Source organism: Apus apus, chromosome 1 (assembly GCF_020740795.1).
Source record: "Apus apus isolate bApuApu2 chromosome 1, bApuApu2.pri.cur, whole genome shotgun sequence".
Lineage (NCBI taxonomy): Eukaryota > Metazoa > Chordata > Aves > Apodiformes > Apodidae > Apus > Apus apus.
The window spans coordinates 14,502,701-14,519,492 of record NC_067282.1 but is presented as its reverse complement, the minus strand read 5'-3'; the positions used below and the strand labels follow the sequence as shown (position 1 = coordinate 14,519,492).

The window sequence follows — 16,792 nt, the reverse complement described above, 5'->3', positions numbered from 1 at the left end:
TTTGGAAACCAGGGTGTTGTACCTGGCCAGCACGGAGGTGACTGTCATCTATTTAGACTTCTGCAAGGCCAGAGGGTAGTGGTCAATGGCTTGAAGTCCAGATGGAAAATGGTGACAAGTGGTGTCCCTCGGGGAGCTATACTGGGCCCAGTGTTGTTTAATGACTTTTAATTAATGATATTGACAGTGGCATTGAGAGTTCCCTCAGCAAGTCTGCAGCTGACACCAAGCTGGGTGGTGCAGTTGATATGCCAGAGGGATGGGATGCCATCCAGAGGGACCTGGACAAGCTGGAGAAATGGGCCAAGGTGAACCTCATGAGGTTCAACAAGGCCAAGTGCAGGGTCCTGCACCTGGGCTGTGGCAACCAGAGATAAGAATACAGGTTAAAGGAGAACATGCTAGAGAGCAGCCCTGTGGCTGTAGTACCCCCAGGTACTAGTGGATGAAAAGCTGGACATGAGCCACCAATGTGCAGTTGCAGCCCAGAAGGCCAACTCCATCCTGGGCTGCATCACAAGAAATGTGACCAGCAGATTGAGAGAGGTGTTTCTGCCCCTCTACTCTGCCCTGGTGAGACCTCACGTGGAGTACTGCGTCCAGCTCTGGAGCCTCTAACACAAGAAGGAGGTGGACCTGTTGGAGCATGTCCAGAGGAGGGCAACAAAAATGATCAGAGGGCTGGAGCTCCTTTCTTATGAAGACAGGCTGATGGAGTTGGGGTTGTTCAGCCTGGAGAAGAGAAGGCTCCAGGGAGACCTTATAGCAACCTTCCAGTACCTGAAAGGAGCCGATAAGAAGGCTGGGGAAGACCTGTTCACAAGGGCATGTAATGATAGGACAAGGGGTAATGGTTTCAAGCTAGAGAAGGGTAGATTTAGGCTGGACATTAGGAAAATGTACTTCAATAAGAGGATGGTGGATCACTGGAACAGGTTGCCCAGAGAGGTGGTGAGGGCCTTATCCCTGGAGACATTCAAGGACAGGCTTGACGGGGCTCTGAGCAATCTGTTCTAGAGTGAGATGTCCCTGCTTATTGTAAGGGGTTGGACTAGGTGACTTTTAGAGATCCCTTCCAACCCAAGACATTCTATGACTATGTTCTGCAGCATTACACGTGACACTGCATTTACTGAGGGTGGACTCAATCCCCACATCCAGGTCATCAATAAAGATGTTGAATAGGACTGGACCCAGTACTGATCACTGGGGACCACCACTGGTCACCAGATGCCAGCTGGGTGCAGCTCCATTCACCATCACTCTCTGGGCCTGGTCATCCAACCAGTTTTTAACCCAGCAAAGGGTGCACCTGTCCAAGCCATGGATTGCTAGCTTCTCCAGGAGGATGCTGTGGGAGACTGTGTCTAAGGCCTTGCTGAAGTTGAGGTACACCACATCCACAGCCTTCCCCTCATCCACTAGGTGGGTCGCTCAGTCTTAGAAGGAGATGAGATGGGTCTGATAGGACCTTCCTTTCCTAAACCCATGTTGGCAGGACCTGATCCTCTGGTTGTCTTCTACATACCGCTTGATGGCGCTCAGGATGATCTGGTCCATAATCTTGCCAGGCACCGAGGTCAGGCTGATCAGCAGAGCTGCACAGGAAGCTGGGGGCGGGGAGTGTTTGTTACCATTTAACCCAGTCACAGGATGTGGACGCTGAAAAAAATGTCAACATAGTCAGCTGGTTCACAACAGAAGTCACTTCTCTCCGAACATAGCACTATGCAGACAGTCTTCTCTGTGGTGTAACATTTTGCTAGGGTTCTGTTTGCCACGTGCTACAGACAACCAGCTTTAGAGCTGAACTTCTCACATGCATGGTACTGTAGACCAGGGCAACCACAATCACAGTGGGGAGCAGTGGAAAACTGTAACCTAGATTAGACTTCCTGCCAAAACTAGGTCAAACAATTTTACCCAGTACTTTCTAGATCATGTTCTTCCACATCTCAGATGCCTACATGCAGGCAGCCAGTGCTGTTTGAAGTTGCCCAGGACATTCAAAACAGTCACCAACCAGGGCTAACAGGTATGTTGCAGGTCCCAAGATACCCTCCATTATCACAAACTACACTGAACACCTAAATCACTCAGTTTAAAGCCCTTTATGTTCTTTGATCTATACATAGTAACTGTAATGTTTGAAAAAGTGTAACCCTGTATTATAGAATCATAGAACCACTCAGGTTGGAAAAATCCCTTGGGATCACTGAGTCCAACCATCATCCCTACTCTACAATGTTCTCCACAAAACTATATCCACCAACACCACATCCAAATGACCCTTAAACACATTCAGGGATGGTGATTCAACCACCTCCCTGGGCAGCCTATTCCAGTGTCTAACCACTCTTTCTGTGAAGAAAAATTTCCTAATGTCCAGTCTGAACCTCCCCTGTTACAGCTTGAAGCCATTCCCTCTTGTTCTGTCACTAATTGCCTGTGAAAAGAGACCAGCATCAACTTCCCTACATTGGCCTTTCAGGTACCTGTAGAGACTGATGAGGTCTCCCCTTAGCCTCCTCTTTCTCAAACTGAACATTCTCAGCTCCTTCAAATGTTCTTCATAAGATTTATTCTCTAGGCCATTCACCAGCTTCATTGCCCTCCTCTGTACTCACTCCAGCACCTTGAATCGAGGTGCCCAAAACTGGACACAACACTCCAGGTGTGGCCTCACCAGTGCTGAGTACAGGGGGACAATCACCTCTCTACTTCTGCTGGTCTCACTATTTCTAATACAAGCCAGGACACCATTGGCTTTCTTGGCCACCTGGGCACACTGCTGGCTCATATTCAGCCGCTTGTCAATCAGAACCCCCAGGTCCTTTTCTGCCAGACACTTTCCAGCCACACTTCCCCAAGCCTGTAGCGTTGCCTGGGGTTGTTGTGGTCCAAGTGTGGGACCCGGCACTTGGCCTTGTTGAAGCCCAGACCATCAACATTAGCTCAACGACCCTATCTATCCAAGTCTCTCTGTAGATCCTCCCTATCCTCATGCAGATCCAACACTCCCACCCAGCTTGGTATCATCTGCAAACTTACTGATGACACAGTGGTTGTAAAGAAAAATGCATTGCTTAAAAAGTCTGCTTGCTACTAGGTTTTTCCCTGCTCTCTTCCCTGGTCTGAAATAGGGCCTACATACCCGCATTTCTCCAGCCTTTGGGTGAGCCTGATCTCTTCAGCTCCTCCTGCAGACTCACCTTGATCTGTAGAAAGTACACTTGCTTCTAGTAGTACCTATTTCCAAGTCTGAACATCAAATTTCAAGTAATGCTCTTCTTTCCTTAATGAGCTTTCGTATTTTTTGACAACTTTTTAAGTTGCTACACAAAAGAGCCTCTAGAAACATTTCAAAGTCAGAAAATCAAAAGTACGTTAATCAAAGCTGCTTAAAACTACAGGCTAGTTTTGAAACATTTGTAGTTTTAACATGAAAACTAAAGGACTGTACCTGTGGTGATCCTACAGCAGCCTTCCACTACCTGAAGGGGGCCTGTAGGAAAGCGGTTTTTCAGCAGAGAGGGTAGTTATAGGACACGGGGTAACGGTTTTACACTGAAAGAGGGGAGATTTACATTACATATCAGGAAGAAATTCTTCACCACGAGGTGAAGGTGCTGGAATAAGTTGCCTAGGAGAGGCTGTCGATGCCCCCTCCCTGGAGGTGTTTAAGGCCAGCTTGGATGAGGCTTTGTGCAGCCTGGTCTAGTGTGAGGTTTGGAACCTGATGGTCTGCAAGGTCACTTCCCACTGTAACTATTCTATGATTCTAATATTTGGACAAAAGAATTCAAAACAATTAGAGCAAGCCAATCTACAGTTAAGTAAAGAATCCTAGGTATGCAAGGAATGTATAGCAAAGCATTAAAACTACTGTGGTGCCAGGTAATGCACGTTAAACAGTGTTGCAATAATTACGGAAGAGTGGATGAAACCACACCTCAGTATTGCTGAATTCATATGTTTAAATGTTTAAATACAAACCAGTTCAGATTCTTACACCCCTCCCCTAGCTCCCCAGACAGCAAAGCTAGACTTCTTCAAAATTAGTGTCTCCAGTATTATTTTGACTCCAGCCCAGGAGGCACAGCTTGCAGATACAGGGCAGGCACAAGCAGATAACTAGAATGTATTCAACTTTTCTTTTGCACAATTGTCCTCACTAAATTTAGTGATCAGTACTACTGATAGAAATATCCTGTATCTGCTAAGAAGTCAAGCTCAATCCCTTAATTAACAAATACATGTTTTGGCCCTTTTCACCTAGCCAAAATTTTAAGTCAACTGCCATGGCTGTAAATATACTAGAAATATGACGTACTGTTAACTCCACAAAGTCTACATTCCAAACTCAGTGGACAGATATCCCAAGATGGCATGTGATTATAGTAGGAAACCTAGAGGTTTCTTTTACAGACTTCAGACTTTATTAAATTACAACTCAGATGTTCAACAGGAAGGATTTATACAAATGCCAAACATACAGCATCTGTAAGTATGAACTGAAATTAATTTGCTAGTGACAAACACTTCCTCCCTTAAGCCTTGCTCTAAACACTGGGCAGCCATCACACAGCATAAGTTACTACAGTGAGTCAGAAGTTACATAGCCCTAACAAGTTCTTTTTAACACTTCACTACTTTCACACATATGGGGTGCCCTCTTTTTAGAAGAGGTAACACATGTATGGGTACAGCCACATACGAAGTGATGAAAGCCAGTTACATGCACACAACTTGCTAACACCAGCATCCTAAAACTTCAAGAAATGGTATTTTCACCTCACACTACAAAGCATAAAACACCAAAGTACTGTAAAAAGCATCTTGTTGCTGGCAGACCTGAAGAGTGGGAGGGCCACACCTGAGCATTAAAGTATGACTGAAGACACCCGAATTGGCCATTACAGCCAGGGAAACTGACACCACCACTGCAGGACCAGGGTTAAGTAAGAGCCAGCCAGTAAGGAATTAGGAGTCCCTAGACTATCAGTTTATGAAAAACCCAAGACTTCAGAGGGGGCTGGAAGATCCTACTATTTAATTACACCATCACTATAAGTTCCAAACAGAGAAACACAGGTTTTGCATTTTAATCTCTAGCATAAAGGCTACATTGCTGTGTAGCCACCCCCTGCCTCGCCTTGAAGGCCTAAGTACCATTGCTAGCCAAGATTTCTATCCATTGAAAAATCAAGATAGAAGTAGTACTATAACTTCCTTGTTCAAAAATGGACAAAAGACACACAGAGTTAAGTTTTTTCATACTTCAGCAGATAAACAAACAACCTCAAACTTTTGTAAGGAAAAGAGAGCATTCTGTGAAGACGGAACAGTGGAGTTCACAGAGAAAAGCCAAAAATGGGAACACAGTAAACAAGCACTCATTTGAGAAGTAGAAATACTTTTATTCAGTCTTCATATAAACTATTATTAATACACATTACACAAGTATCTACACATGAACTAATTTTTTTTTTTAAGTCCTGCTTGTTCCTGCAAGTTAGCCTATTTCTCCTCAAGTCTACAAAATGCTAAAACAGAACCAAAACAGTAAATTTAATTAATATTAATTAATATAATTATTAATAAACAGCAAACTTCAACCCTAATGTATTTCTTCGCATTCACATGGAAGAAACTCAAGAAATGAGTTATGCCAAGCTTCATTTTAGAAACTCAACCAGAAAGTTTTTTATTCAAAGTGGCACCAGGACATTAATAGTGAAAGTGCTTTCCTTACTCAGAAAGGAAAACTACAGAAACCTCACCTTAGTATTGATTTAGTCTTATGAACAGAAGTTAGTCTTTGGGAAGGAAGACTGAGTATACTTATAATGATGATACAGTTTACTATGACACAATGGTGTTAGGTAGTTGATTAATCATCTTCTGTATCACAGTTTTCGATTCTTAAGACACTGCTGGCCTAAATTTCAGCAGCTGGAGGATGACAGGAAAAGATGTTTTGCAAGCTTCCCTCCTTAGGAAAGAAATGTACGAACTGTGCCCTTTATGGTCCCCCTGCAAATAGGGCATTTCCTAAGGGATGGTGCACATTCTTTGCACACCACTAAGTGACCACATGGAATAAAAACAATAGAAACTTCTTTGTCCATGCAAACTTTACATGTTCTTTCCTCTTGCAATCTTCTTAATTGTTCTTCCATAGGTAAACCTAGAAAAAAACATTTAAGAAGCCTGAATATATGTGAATTCTAAATAGAAAACAGCCATGTTTCACTTCATCCTTTATTTCCCCATTCACTAAATAGAGATGGCAGTGAGAAAATAAATACATTTTTCAGAGCTCAAAAAGTAGCATGCAAGGACCTAGTCTGTACTTTCCACCTGTGAGACAACAAACAGCTCAGGAATTTTAGGCCAACTATAGTTCCCAAGACCAAGCAATGTTAACATTTTAGCAAGTGCTGTACTCTCCTTTCTTGGATATTAGAAGCACAGAGCACAGCCTGGCTAGTGTAAGTGAGCTATATTCACACATGTATACTTTTCTGCAGTCTATTAAACTTACTAAACTACAAGACTAAGAACCAAGCAAACTCAATCCCATGTCTGACAAGTTTTTACCTACTCAGCTGTTGGTCAAGCTAGATGTTAGGACACTTATAACCCTCGGGAAAAGCAGAGATGGTGATACCTGCTGTGAAATGGTAACATACTATTCACTGTCCAATCTTTACGAAATGCCTGAATGAGAACTGGTATCAGGATTAAGTCCAGTACATGCTTGAATTGTCAAGCTTCAGAAAGCTCTACCTTTTAGGTGCAACAGCATGTGTAAGGCACAGGATACAGCTTTTAGCAGATTGACTTGCTTGCACTTAATTTTTTTGGGTAAATCCATCTTAGCAAAGCAAATTAGCAAAACAGTAAAGCACAAAACCTATTTCTTAACAAAAGTCTTTGCTTTTTTATTATCTTAACTGTTTGTCCCACAATACCCTTTGAAGTAAGAAGGTAGAACTCAAGTTACCTGAAACATCTTCTGTAGGAACATACTTTATGTTCTTCTCCACTAAAATAAGAGAAAAAATACTAGTCATTTGACTAATCTGTATTCAAAAAGCATCTGATTTTTTTAATCTTTACGTTGCTACAGCAGCACTGGTTAGACTTGTAAAAACTTACAGCCTTTAAACAAAAATCCATTAAAAAAAACAGGCATACCAAATAAATCTTTGTACAGTACAGGGTCAGAATCTCGTAGGCAGCTTCTGAATATGCTGGCTGCTTCATTTCCTTTCACTAAAACTGTATCTATCAATTCCCTTGCTTGCAGTGGTGTCTGAGTCTTCTGCTTAATAACATCATGCTCGAGTTCTGTTATCACTTTAGCTGACAGAAGGCTCCCAAGGATTGGAAGTACACATGTTAAACGCTGGAATAAGGCCATGCGATTCTTCCGGATTAAGGACAAATCATCTGGAATACAGAGGGGATTAGATGTTTGTTAGGAATACACTACTTCAAGTTGCATTTCTGCTTAACAGTAATTGATACATTCTTCAAACTCTATTGAAATGTTCACTTACTACACATAATTAATAAAGGCCTCAGTAAATTTTACTGGTATTCACATAAAGAACATAAAGACTTTAAAACCACATACAAGCAGCTTCTGAGCTGAAGCTTTTACACCAATGAAACTTCCTGCTCCCACTTCTAAAGTTATCTGAGGGCATGTTGTCCAATTCACACTAGCAAGATGTTCTCTGCAGAACTGGAAAGAAAAAACCATGTCTCTGCGTAACACCAACGCTAACTCACTGACAACCAACAGATTGACTTCAGTCAGTGGCATTCAAAATAACTTCTGAGATGTGGATAGAATCAAGCATTTCTTAGAGATGTCCAATAGAATTATCTGCAAGAGAACCAGAAGTACAGCACAACCAGACCTGAGATTTTTTAAATGGTCTATCACAAACAACAAAATAATTTCCATTAAGATTTAATGGCTGAAACCGTCTATGCTTTTTTGATAGGACACAGAAGTAGAAAAGATGAAGTCTTAATTCAATTTCTAGTTTAGAAGTTTCATTACTGCTTCACAGACTCAAAAATTGCAGACTTTTTTAAAAAAACTTGTACAGTATTAGAACAATAGGAAGAGTTAAAGACACATCAAATTAAATAGCTGACCTGGCTGTTAAATGGCAGTCTGACACAGAAAAGCAGATCCTTGGCCATCTAACAGAATATAAATGTGTAAAAGTTTACAGCCTCTTCTAGGAGGTGGATATGTTGGCTCATGGTCTCAAGCAGCATAAAGAACAGGCAAATTTGGAAAACAAATTAGTAGAAAGTGCCAAGTAAAAGTATTTTGGTTCCATTTTTTATTAACAGCAATATAAAGGCACACAAGTTAAAAAAATGCATCTTTGTTCCCATGGAGACAAGGTGATTCTGAACTCTTGGCACCAGTATGAACCACCCTCCTGAAAGGGAATGAAGCAATTCCCATACTGTTAGCTCCACACAGATACCCTGACAATGCCTTTGCAGAAGCTGACCCAAACAGCAATTAAATTAAAGCACTTAGTGAATAATAATTATAAAAACTATGTATAATATAAACCACTTCTTTCACTTTTATTCATGCCTTATGTGTACCTGATGCCACTTCTTCAGATTGTCTCTCTTTCTCCTCTTCCCTCTTCTCATCTTCAGCAGTGAGTAGATCAGACACAAGATCATTTACAGTCTTGTAGTTTTCTCCAGTGGCCAAGATTTTACTTTGCACTGTTTGCTTTATTAGCCTTCTACTGAATCCCATCTCCAAGGCAGCTTTTACCACAGGTGTATTCATCATGATTGCATCTTCTGAGTGACTGTCTCCAGGTTCAAAATGAATAACTAATCAAAGAGGAAAATCACCATATGTAATAGAAAAATACCCATACAACCCAGAAGACAAACACAACAACATTACCTACACACATGCATATATACATGAATGCTTACCATTAAAAAGTTTCAATGGTTAAACAGACTAATTTTTCAAGTAGTTTAAAAAATGGAAGCCAGTTACTTAGATTCAATTGGACTGAATCCACGACAAACTTCAACCCATGTCAGGCTTTCACTAATCTAGGATAATCCAGATAAACCACAGAGAATTCCATTGTGTCTTAGCAGCTTTTTTTATACTTAGTCATTTCTAGCTTCAGCCTTGAAAAATGCCTTGGGGGTGGAGGGGAAGGAACCAAAATTCAGAGTTTATAGTACAAACAATTGCTTTATTCCAGCTCTTGATCAGTATTTTCCATTCAACTTACTAAGCACCAGAAACACGGGATTCTGACTCACTGTCCTCAATCAGGAAGGACTTTGCTAGCATAACTTACTCTCTGGGAGGAGTTTATTTGCACTGTAACTACTGATCAGTTTTATCAGCTTTTACCCTCTTCCTGACCACTACTACTCAGCTCAGAGCATTCACCTGGGCATGTGCCTAAAAATGGAGTTGCATAACTGCATAGTCATGACACCCTGCAGCAACTGTTCCACTGTACCACAGATCAGTTTAACAAATGCCAAATTGACTTGTGTTGTTTAACCCAGTCATGAAACCAAAACCCAAAAAACCCCAGCAGACACCAAGCATTTAAAACAAAAAATTTAAATATGAGCTGCTCATGTGAAAACAAGGAAAATAAAAGCAAGATCTCTTAAAGGTGCTTCCCTGAAGATTGGCCACATAACATCAAAGCTACCGAATATTTATCACTAGGTAGACTATCCTTACAACATTACTGTTTACCAAAAAAATCCAGGAATTGTTAATCAAGTTAGCTTTGGATAGGTAATTATTAAGTTTGCAAAATGCTGAGGAAGTTTAAAAATAAGCTTTAATATACATACTTGGGGGATCAATGTTCTCATCTACAGTCGTATCAGAGGTTGACAAGAGCTGTGGAACACAACAGAACTACATTAGTATCAAAGTATTGCTTTTCCCCCAAAATACCTTTCTAACACATTCTTCCCACATTGCTCATGCTAAGCTTTTTATCTCAGTGGTACCCATTAAGTATTTTACAGTTTACACAAGTTTTCAAAGTTGTGCAACCATATAATCAATATAAAGTTAGCGCTGACCACTTCCACGAATATAAATGTACCTTATACTTGCCAGAAGGCTTGTGCATAGAAATAATTCAGGCTGCCCATGAACAATTTCTGAAATAATAATTACTGATCCTCATTATTTAGCGAGACCTATATAATCAGAACTTCCTTCTCCTGACAAAGGAGCTCACTGCCCCATAATACTTTCCATAAATAATCTATACAGGTTAAACCCTACTAGTCTAAATTCACTAGCCATGGTTCAGCACTGGTTTCTTCCTGTGTTCGTGAAGAACATTTATGTTAGAAATGTAGCAGAAATATATGCAGAAGTGAGGCAGCAGGATGGACTGAACTCCCAAAAAGATCACAGCACTTTTCAGCAAGGCAAAATGAAAATTTATAGAACAGTAAAACTTACCTGTTCAAGAAGAAGGGGGAACCTGGCCTGAATTTGACTTACAAACTCTCCTCCTTTCACACGAAGCAGATACGCACACCTGAAACATTGACAGAAATGGACCAAATTATACTTTCTACTTGCCAAAGGAAAAAAACTTCAGAAGACTGAAACAGTTTACAGTAACACAGCATAACTTGAATTTATGCTTCTCTTCCCTCAGAAGGGAGAGTTCTCTTAATTGAAATTTTGATACAGCCCAGTGACACATTCATAAAGCTTTCCCACGATGTTCAGCTGTCAGTAGTCTTAGGTATAAAAATGCAGCACCTTTACATTCCGCTACCACTTCTAATCAGAATAGCATGCCACAAGAAATGATAACTGTGTCAGCATCACTATAAAGTGCAGTGATAAACTGTTTCTATCTCACATCTCACCATTCTTATCTCCTACTCGAATAATTCGAAAGAAGTTAGCAAAATTTAACACCACTACCAAAGCCAGATCAGCCTCACTCTGCAAGAGTTGTATCCCTAAAGTACATTTACTGACAGGCATAACACAGAAGGAAACTCCAAGTACATCATGTAGTCCAGCAGCACGTGGTAAACTGCCCATGAAAGCTGGAGATCTACAATGTGAAGAATTATTAAGTGGAGCTATTTCTGTCATTAATGTAGGTGGAGATTTCAACAGGCATAGGCAGTAATTAAGTATGTAATTGCCATCTAATTATGGGGGACATTTTAAAAAGTTATTTATGTCTGCCATTTTTCCAATAGAGACATACTCAACAACTGCTGAAACCTTCGCAGGCCTTTCCACACCTAAGAAGCTAAACCAAACCTGCTGAAAAACTGGTTCAACAACGTTTGGCATGGGCACAGAACTTGTCCAGAGGTGTTAAGATGTTCTGTCTACTGCATTTCTCAGCAGCTATTGCTCTCCTCAGTCTACTTTCTGGCTACTTGACTTAGAAAAGTATGTTCATTCATAATGCAGCTTCACTTTCTAATAGTGATTTAGTGATGCACACGGCTTTTCATTATGAAGTGGAAAGCATTAAATACTATGTTTAATAAGAAATATTAAAGTTAAGAGTAGTACAAATCTGCCAAAATTAAGTGTTTAAGCAATAAGGATATGCCCAAATTATTATAAAGATTTTGCAAGTTACCTTGGAAACCACTTTGCATGTTCAACCCATGGATCATCTCCAGATTCCCAGCACCGTAACCCACCATCACAGCAAAAACACTTGACATCATCGTTGCGGCCTTCAAAGAAAAGATGGCCAATATGTAGCAAAGAGTCACACAATTTACTCTAGAGTAAACGTTGTCATAGCAATAGGAACAGAACTGGAGATATCAGTTTTTCTTACCTACATAGTAGAAGCCAGCATCTGCAAGCTGTTCAGGCTGAACTGGAATTCTAGTTGGCCAATTAATGAATGTTTTAACACGTGCTTCATGGGTTTGCATGCTCACATTTGAAACATTGAAACTTAACTGGTCTCGGGTAAGGTTTTCTACAAAAGGGCAGTTTGGAAAGTGTCTCCGATGCTCTGAGATAGCATTATCTTTTGGTTCCCAGTCACTCAGCTGACCACCACATGCAAAACAAGCAACTTTGTCTGCTGTCCCCAAGTAATAAAGTCCAGCCTTTGCCAGATCAGTGGGCGAGAGAAACGTCAGTGGCCACGAGTGAAAAGTTCGTAGTCTAGCATCTTCTGTACTCATTGAAGGATTGTGAAGTTTAGGTCTCAAGAATGTAAGGTCTTCCACTGCCCTATTATTTACTGGGTCTTGAGGAAAACTGGAAAAAGAGCCACTGAAATATCCAACTTGTTCTAAACTTGGAGATGTTATGGAACGTAGAGATGGTGAAAAACTGTTTGCAACTAGAGGTGAAAAGGCAGAATGAGAGGACAGTCCGATGTTGTTAGCAGAAAGCATGTTTTGAACAAAACTGCAGCTAGGATACAGCTGCTTATGTTTCTCCATAGCATTATCTCCTGGTTGCCAACTGTCCAATGTCAAGCCACAGCTGAAGCACTTCACTTTATCTTGCACACCAGTGTAATAAAACCCCGCCCGGGCAAGACTCCGTTCTGACACTGGCACATTAATGGGGAAAGCAGAAAACGTTGACATTCTGTAGAGTTCACAGGACAAGTCATACTTCAGTTCACCACACAGAGCACTCTGCTTCATGATGCTAGCCAAGAAAGGGCTGTTCTCCATTATGTTCATAATGGGCTATTTTTGGAAGAATGGGACAAAGTCTTCCTCTGGGAGGTAGTTGTGTGCATTAAAGGCAATTCCGAATCACCCCTGCCTGTACAAAAGTTAAGGACCTGAAAATGAAATATTTTATTGTGCAACTTTGAATGCGGGTGTGTAGAGTCAGTCACATGACTGACAGCCTTTGAATACTTGAGAAATTCATGTACTTTAGTTTACACAACTGCTTTCCATGCAAAAGCTGCTGCATCCCATTTTGACAGTTGAAGAAAGCACTCTAAAGAGGACGTTCCCTTGAATCATACAGGCATCACTTGCTTTCCTTGTACTGTCCATCTGGGAGAGCAGTACCAATTTGTCAGGCTACTGGAGGTGGGATCCAGAGGGGAAAACCTCAAATGGGTTTATCAAAATCCTTTGTTAATAAAGAAACTAAAATGAGGGGCCATTAAAATGATTTCATTTTTAACAAGAACACATTAAGTGTTTTAAGAACTGTTTCACCCTAGACAGCTGATAAATATGCAGCTTATACATAAAGTTTTTTATTTGTAAAACCTCATTAGAAGGCTAAAAATAATGGCTTATCAAGCTCAAAGCATACAAAGAAAGAGCTCCTGAACTGACATCACTGAACTGATCTGGGATACCCACTACTACTAGACTTCCAAAAAACCCTCAACTTCTGCAAATTGTTGTAATAATTGCCAAGACTAAAGAAGTTAGTTTACACTGAACTTCACATATATTGAATATTCAGCTATGAAAGAAACAAATCCTATATGCTGTTTCTGACAAGGATAAGCTGTCTTAATTAACAAACCTGGAAAAGCCCCAGGCTTTTCTGTCTACAATGTCAGTACAGACTGAACACAGCATTTCAGTTTTACCCTGGTGCCTTAGTTAAAAGTATAGAGTTATCAAATTGAACATAAATTAATTGCCTTGTGTCAGAACATTCTAATGGTTTATACTGCTGAATTAAGTTTTTTCCATATGCCATGTTTATTGCATAAAGAAGAGAAACCTCAAATTAAAAAAAAAAATAGATAAATTTGAAGCTTTAGTTTCTTTATTTGTGCACAGAACTACCTCCCAGAGTTCAGACTAAAGTCCCTTCTAAGGTGCCTACGCCTCCATATTGATAACGACTGCTCGCAAGAAGAAAAAGTAAGTAACTATAGTTCCAATCATTTAATTCTTTTGGGAGGAACAAATCCTGTAAAAAAAAAAAAAAAAAAAAGAGGAGCGTTGCAAAATATACAAAATGAGGTGCGTGCAATGTCTATATAAACAGAAACTACATTAATTGAAACACTGAAACCTCAACCCAAGCTTTTTTATAAAGCTAGCTAGAAAGTTTCAGGGTGTGAACTTTATACACAGTCACATAAGGTGAATTTCACACACCTTATTTCCCTGTTACTGACACATATGCAAAACTGTTTAATCCACAAGCAGAACTTTTTTGGTAGGCGGATGAACCAGGCCACATGGTTTCAAGCTGTATGACTGAATGTAATATGCTGTATTAAAGAAGTCGCATCCATTTAAATTGGTTTAAGCCTGCAGATTTTCAAAGAACGCTGATTCAGTTTTACTGCACTAACTTAATTTAAGAGTACTGGAACTTCTTATTTAGGTAAATCCAATGACACTTAGGGCATTGGACATCAGAAAAACTGAACGTCACCAAAAATTTCAGTTAAGAGCAAAGACAAAGTTCAGAAGCTTTTAAATGCATAATTTTATATTTGCAGATACATATATAGCAGTATGTTTTACAGTATCAGTTCCTAAAAAGTTCTTCCAGAAAAGATTCAAAACAGATACACCTGTCATGATGACATAACCCTGGAAAAAAATCACCTCCTGGAAAACAGCAAAGCACTTCCTACTCAATAGCTCTTAGCAGACTTCTTCTTAATACGGCCACACTGTTATTACAACTAACTTCTTAATCGGTGAGGACATGAGTTACAACTGCCTTACACCAATCCACTCCTTCAACACACATGGTGGAACTAACCCAGCAAGACGAATGCTGCTAGTCACAGAAGGTAAGCCGGCGTCCATGCGGGAGAAAGTCACACACCTCACAGTAAATGCTGGAAACACCAGAGCAAACTGACACCGTGATAATCCCAAAACGTTTAGGGTCACTTGAACCTAAGATCTGCGGTCAATTTCTGCTCAGTACTCTTCTTCTACTATTATCCTCCACAAAATAGCCCTGAGTATCCTTAATTTCCGGAGTCACTCAACTGCTCTGAATCTGACAGGTTTTTTCTTCCACTATCCTGCAGCGACACCGAAAAGTTACTTAAGCCCACAGTAGCGACAAGTAAAGCACAGCAACCTCCAAACTCAAGTTAATTCTGTTTTTGTGTTATTAACCAGGCCAAACAAGTTTACCTTCTAAGCGCCCTTCGCCAAATGTACAGACCTTGAGCACCAAGACCGGCCCGGCGGGGACAGCCCCGCGGCCCCTTCCGCGGTCCCTGCCCAGCACGGCAGGGCCTCGCTGCCCGCCACCCCCGAGACCGCGGCTTGCTGGGGGTTCCCTCCAGCGCCGAGGGCCCGCGCCCGGGCGGAGCAGGCCCTTCACCTCGCCTCGGGTCTCCTCCGTCGCCGGCCGAGCCCAGCGGCCGCCGGCCGGAGCCGCCAAGGCTGTGACAGGCCCGGCACGACGCACCCCCGCTCCCTCAGCCAGGCAGCGAGACCCGACACGCAGCAACAACAACAACCGCACCACCCCAGCAGGGCCCCGCCAGGCCACGGTCCGGCCCCCGGCCCCTCCCCGCCCCGTACTCACGGTCCCGGGTCGGCTGCCCCGCAGCAGGCGGCCCTGGCGCGCCCCGCAGCCTATATGCGGTGCCGGCAGGAGGGTGCAGGGGAGCGGTGCCCGCGGCCGGGACCGCCCCTGCCCGCGAAACCGCCAGTGCAGCCCCGCGCCGGGAAAGCCCCGGCGGGCGCATGCGCGGCCCCACGGGCGGGGCCTGCCCCTCGGCCCCTCCCACCGAGCCGCGGGCAGCTGCGGGGCTGTGCGGGGCTGTGCGGGGCTGTGCCCGCCTGCCCCTGCCCCGCCCCGCCCCTCCCTGCCCCTGCCCCTGCCCCTGCCCCTGCTCCTGCTCGTGCTCCTGCCCCTGCCCCTGCCCCTGCCCCCGCCCCCGCCCCCGCCTGCCCCTGCCCCTGCTCCTGCCCCTGCCCCTGCTCCTGCCCTGCCCCTGCCCCCGCCCCCGCCTGCCCCTGCCCGGGCAGCCCCTCCGTGCGGAGGAAGCCGCGTTGCCGTGGGCGGTCCGTGACCCTCAGCCCGGCCGCCCCGCTGGCTCCTCCCTCCGGCCCCGCCTCTCGCTCGTTCCGGTAGCCGCACTGAGGGCGGAGGGCCCCCGCCCCCCGCCCCCCCCCGGCCCCGGGGACGTTAGGTGCTTTCCTCACGGCCGGGGAAACCCGCCGGGAGAACGTGCTTCCCCACCGGCTCGGCCGCCGCGGAGCGGGAATTTCCAGCCTCGCAGGCGGCCTTTCGCTCCTGGCCGCCGGGAGGGAGCAGGCCCGGAGGGGCAGCGGCTGTGCCGGCGGGACCCCGCTAGCGCCGGCGGCCCCGAGCTGCGGGGGCTCGGCTGGCAGCTCGGCCTGAGCTGCTGCCTGCAGTGCTGCCGTCCCGAGGGGGTGAGGAGGACGGGACTTGCCGCAAGCCCCACGGATTAGCTTTTTCTCCTTGACACTCGTGTAAAACAGAGCTGCTGGGCCACGTTTCCTAATACAGGCGGCTCTGCAGACTGCGAAAGGGGAAACAACGTGACCGATAAAGACTTAAGTCACTGAAAGTCACAGGGGAAGAATAGGAGGAAGGCAGAATATAAATTCCCACTGCAGGGGTTTCAGGCATACTGAGAAATTTCCGCAGCAGCTACCAAAACACTGACCAAAGCTCAGAATCTCCCAGCACAGTCATCTGACATTTCCTATACAGAAGCAGCAGATAGAAGATTTTAGAAAGCCCCATACTGTGATGACAGAGTGGTAGCAGGGTGTT

The 16,792-nt window shown here is 43.4% G+C and overlaps 1 protein-coding gene across 2 annotated transcripts; it reads right to left on the bottom strand.

Moving 5' to 3' along the window:
* Positions 1 to 5,399: 5,399 nt before the first annotated feature.
* Positions 5,400 to 15,753, bottom strand: BIRC2 (baculoviral IAP repeat containing 2). 2 transcript variants are annotated; one of them, XM_051632312.1, is made up of 9 exons: positions 15,572 to 15,753; positions 11,895 to 13,975; positions 11,688 to 11,787; positions 10,529 to 10,607; positions 9,901 to 9,949; positions 8,650 to 8,892; positions 7,204 to 7,458; positions 7,010 to 7,051; positions 5,400 to 6,190 (listed from the first exon to the last, which is right to left on the bottom strand). In XM_051632312.1, exons 2-9 carry the CDS (start codon positions 12,763 to 12,765, stop codon positions 5,997 to 5,999), a joined length of 1,833 nt encoding a protein of 610 aa, XP_051488272.1. In that variant the 5' UTR covers positions 12,766 to 13,975; positions 15,572 to 15,753; the 3' UTR covers positions 5,400 to 5,996. The 2 variants fall into 2 exon arrangements, with proteins under 2 accessions (XP_051488272.1, XP_051488282.1); XM_051632322.1 differs by lacking the exon at positions 15,572 to 15,753 and adding an exon at positions 14,786 to 15,167.
* Between the last annotated feature and the right edge of the window lie 1,039 nt (positions 15,754 to 16,792).

Excerpts from the sequence above, each read along its gene's own strand:
- BIRC2 (XM_051632312.1), bottom strand. The coding sequence starts at position 12,765 with ATGAACATAATGGAGAACAGCCCTTTCTTGGCTAGCATCATGAAGCAG. Across the intron at positions 9,950-10,528 it reads TCCCCCTTCTTCTTGAACAG|CTCTTGTCAACCTCTGATAC; the intron begins GTAAGTTTTACT and ends TGTGTTCCACAG. Across the intron at positions 8,893-9,900 it reads TGAGAACATTGATCCCCCAA|TTATTCATTTTGAACCTGGA; the intron begins GTATGTATATTA and ends CTCTTTGATTAG.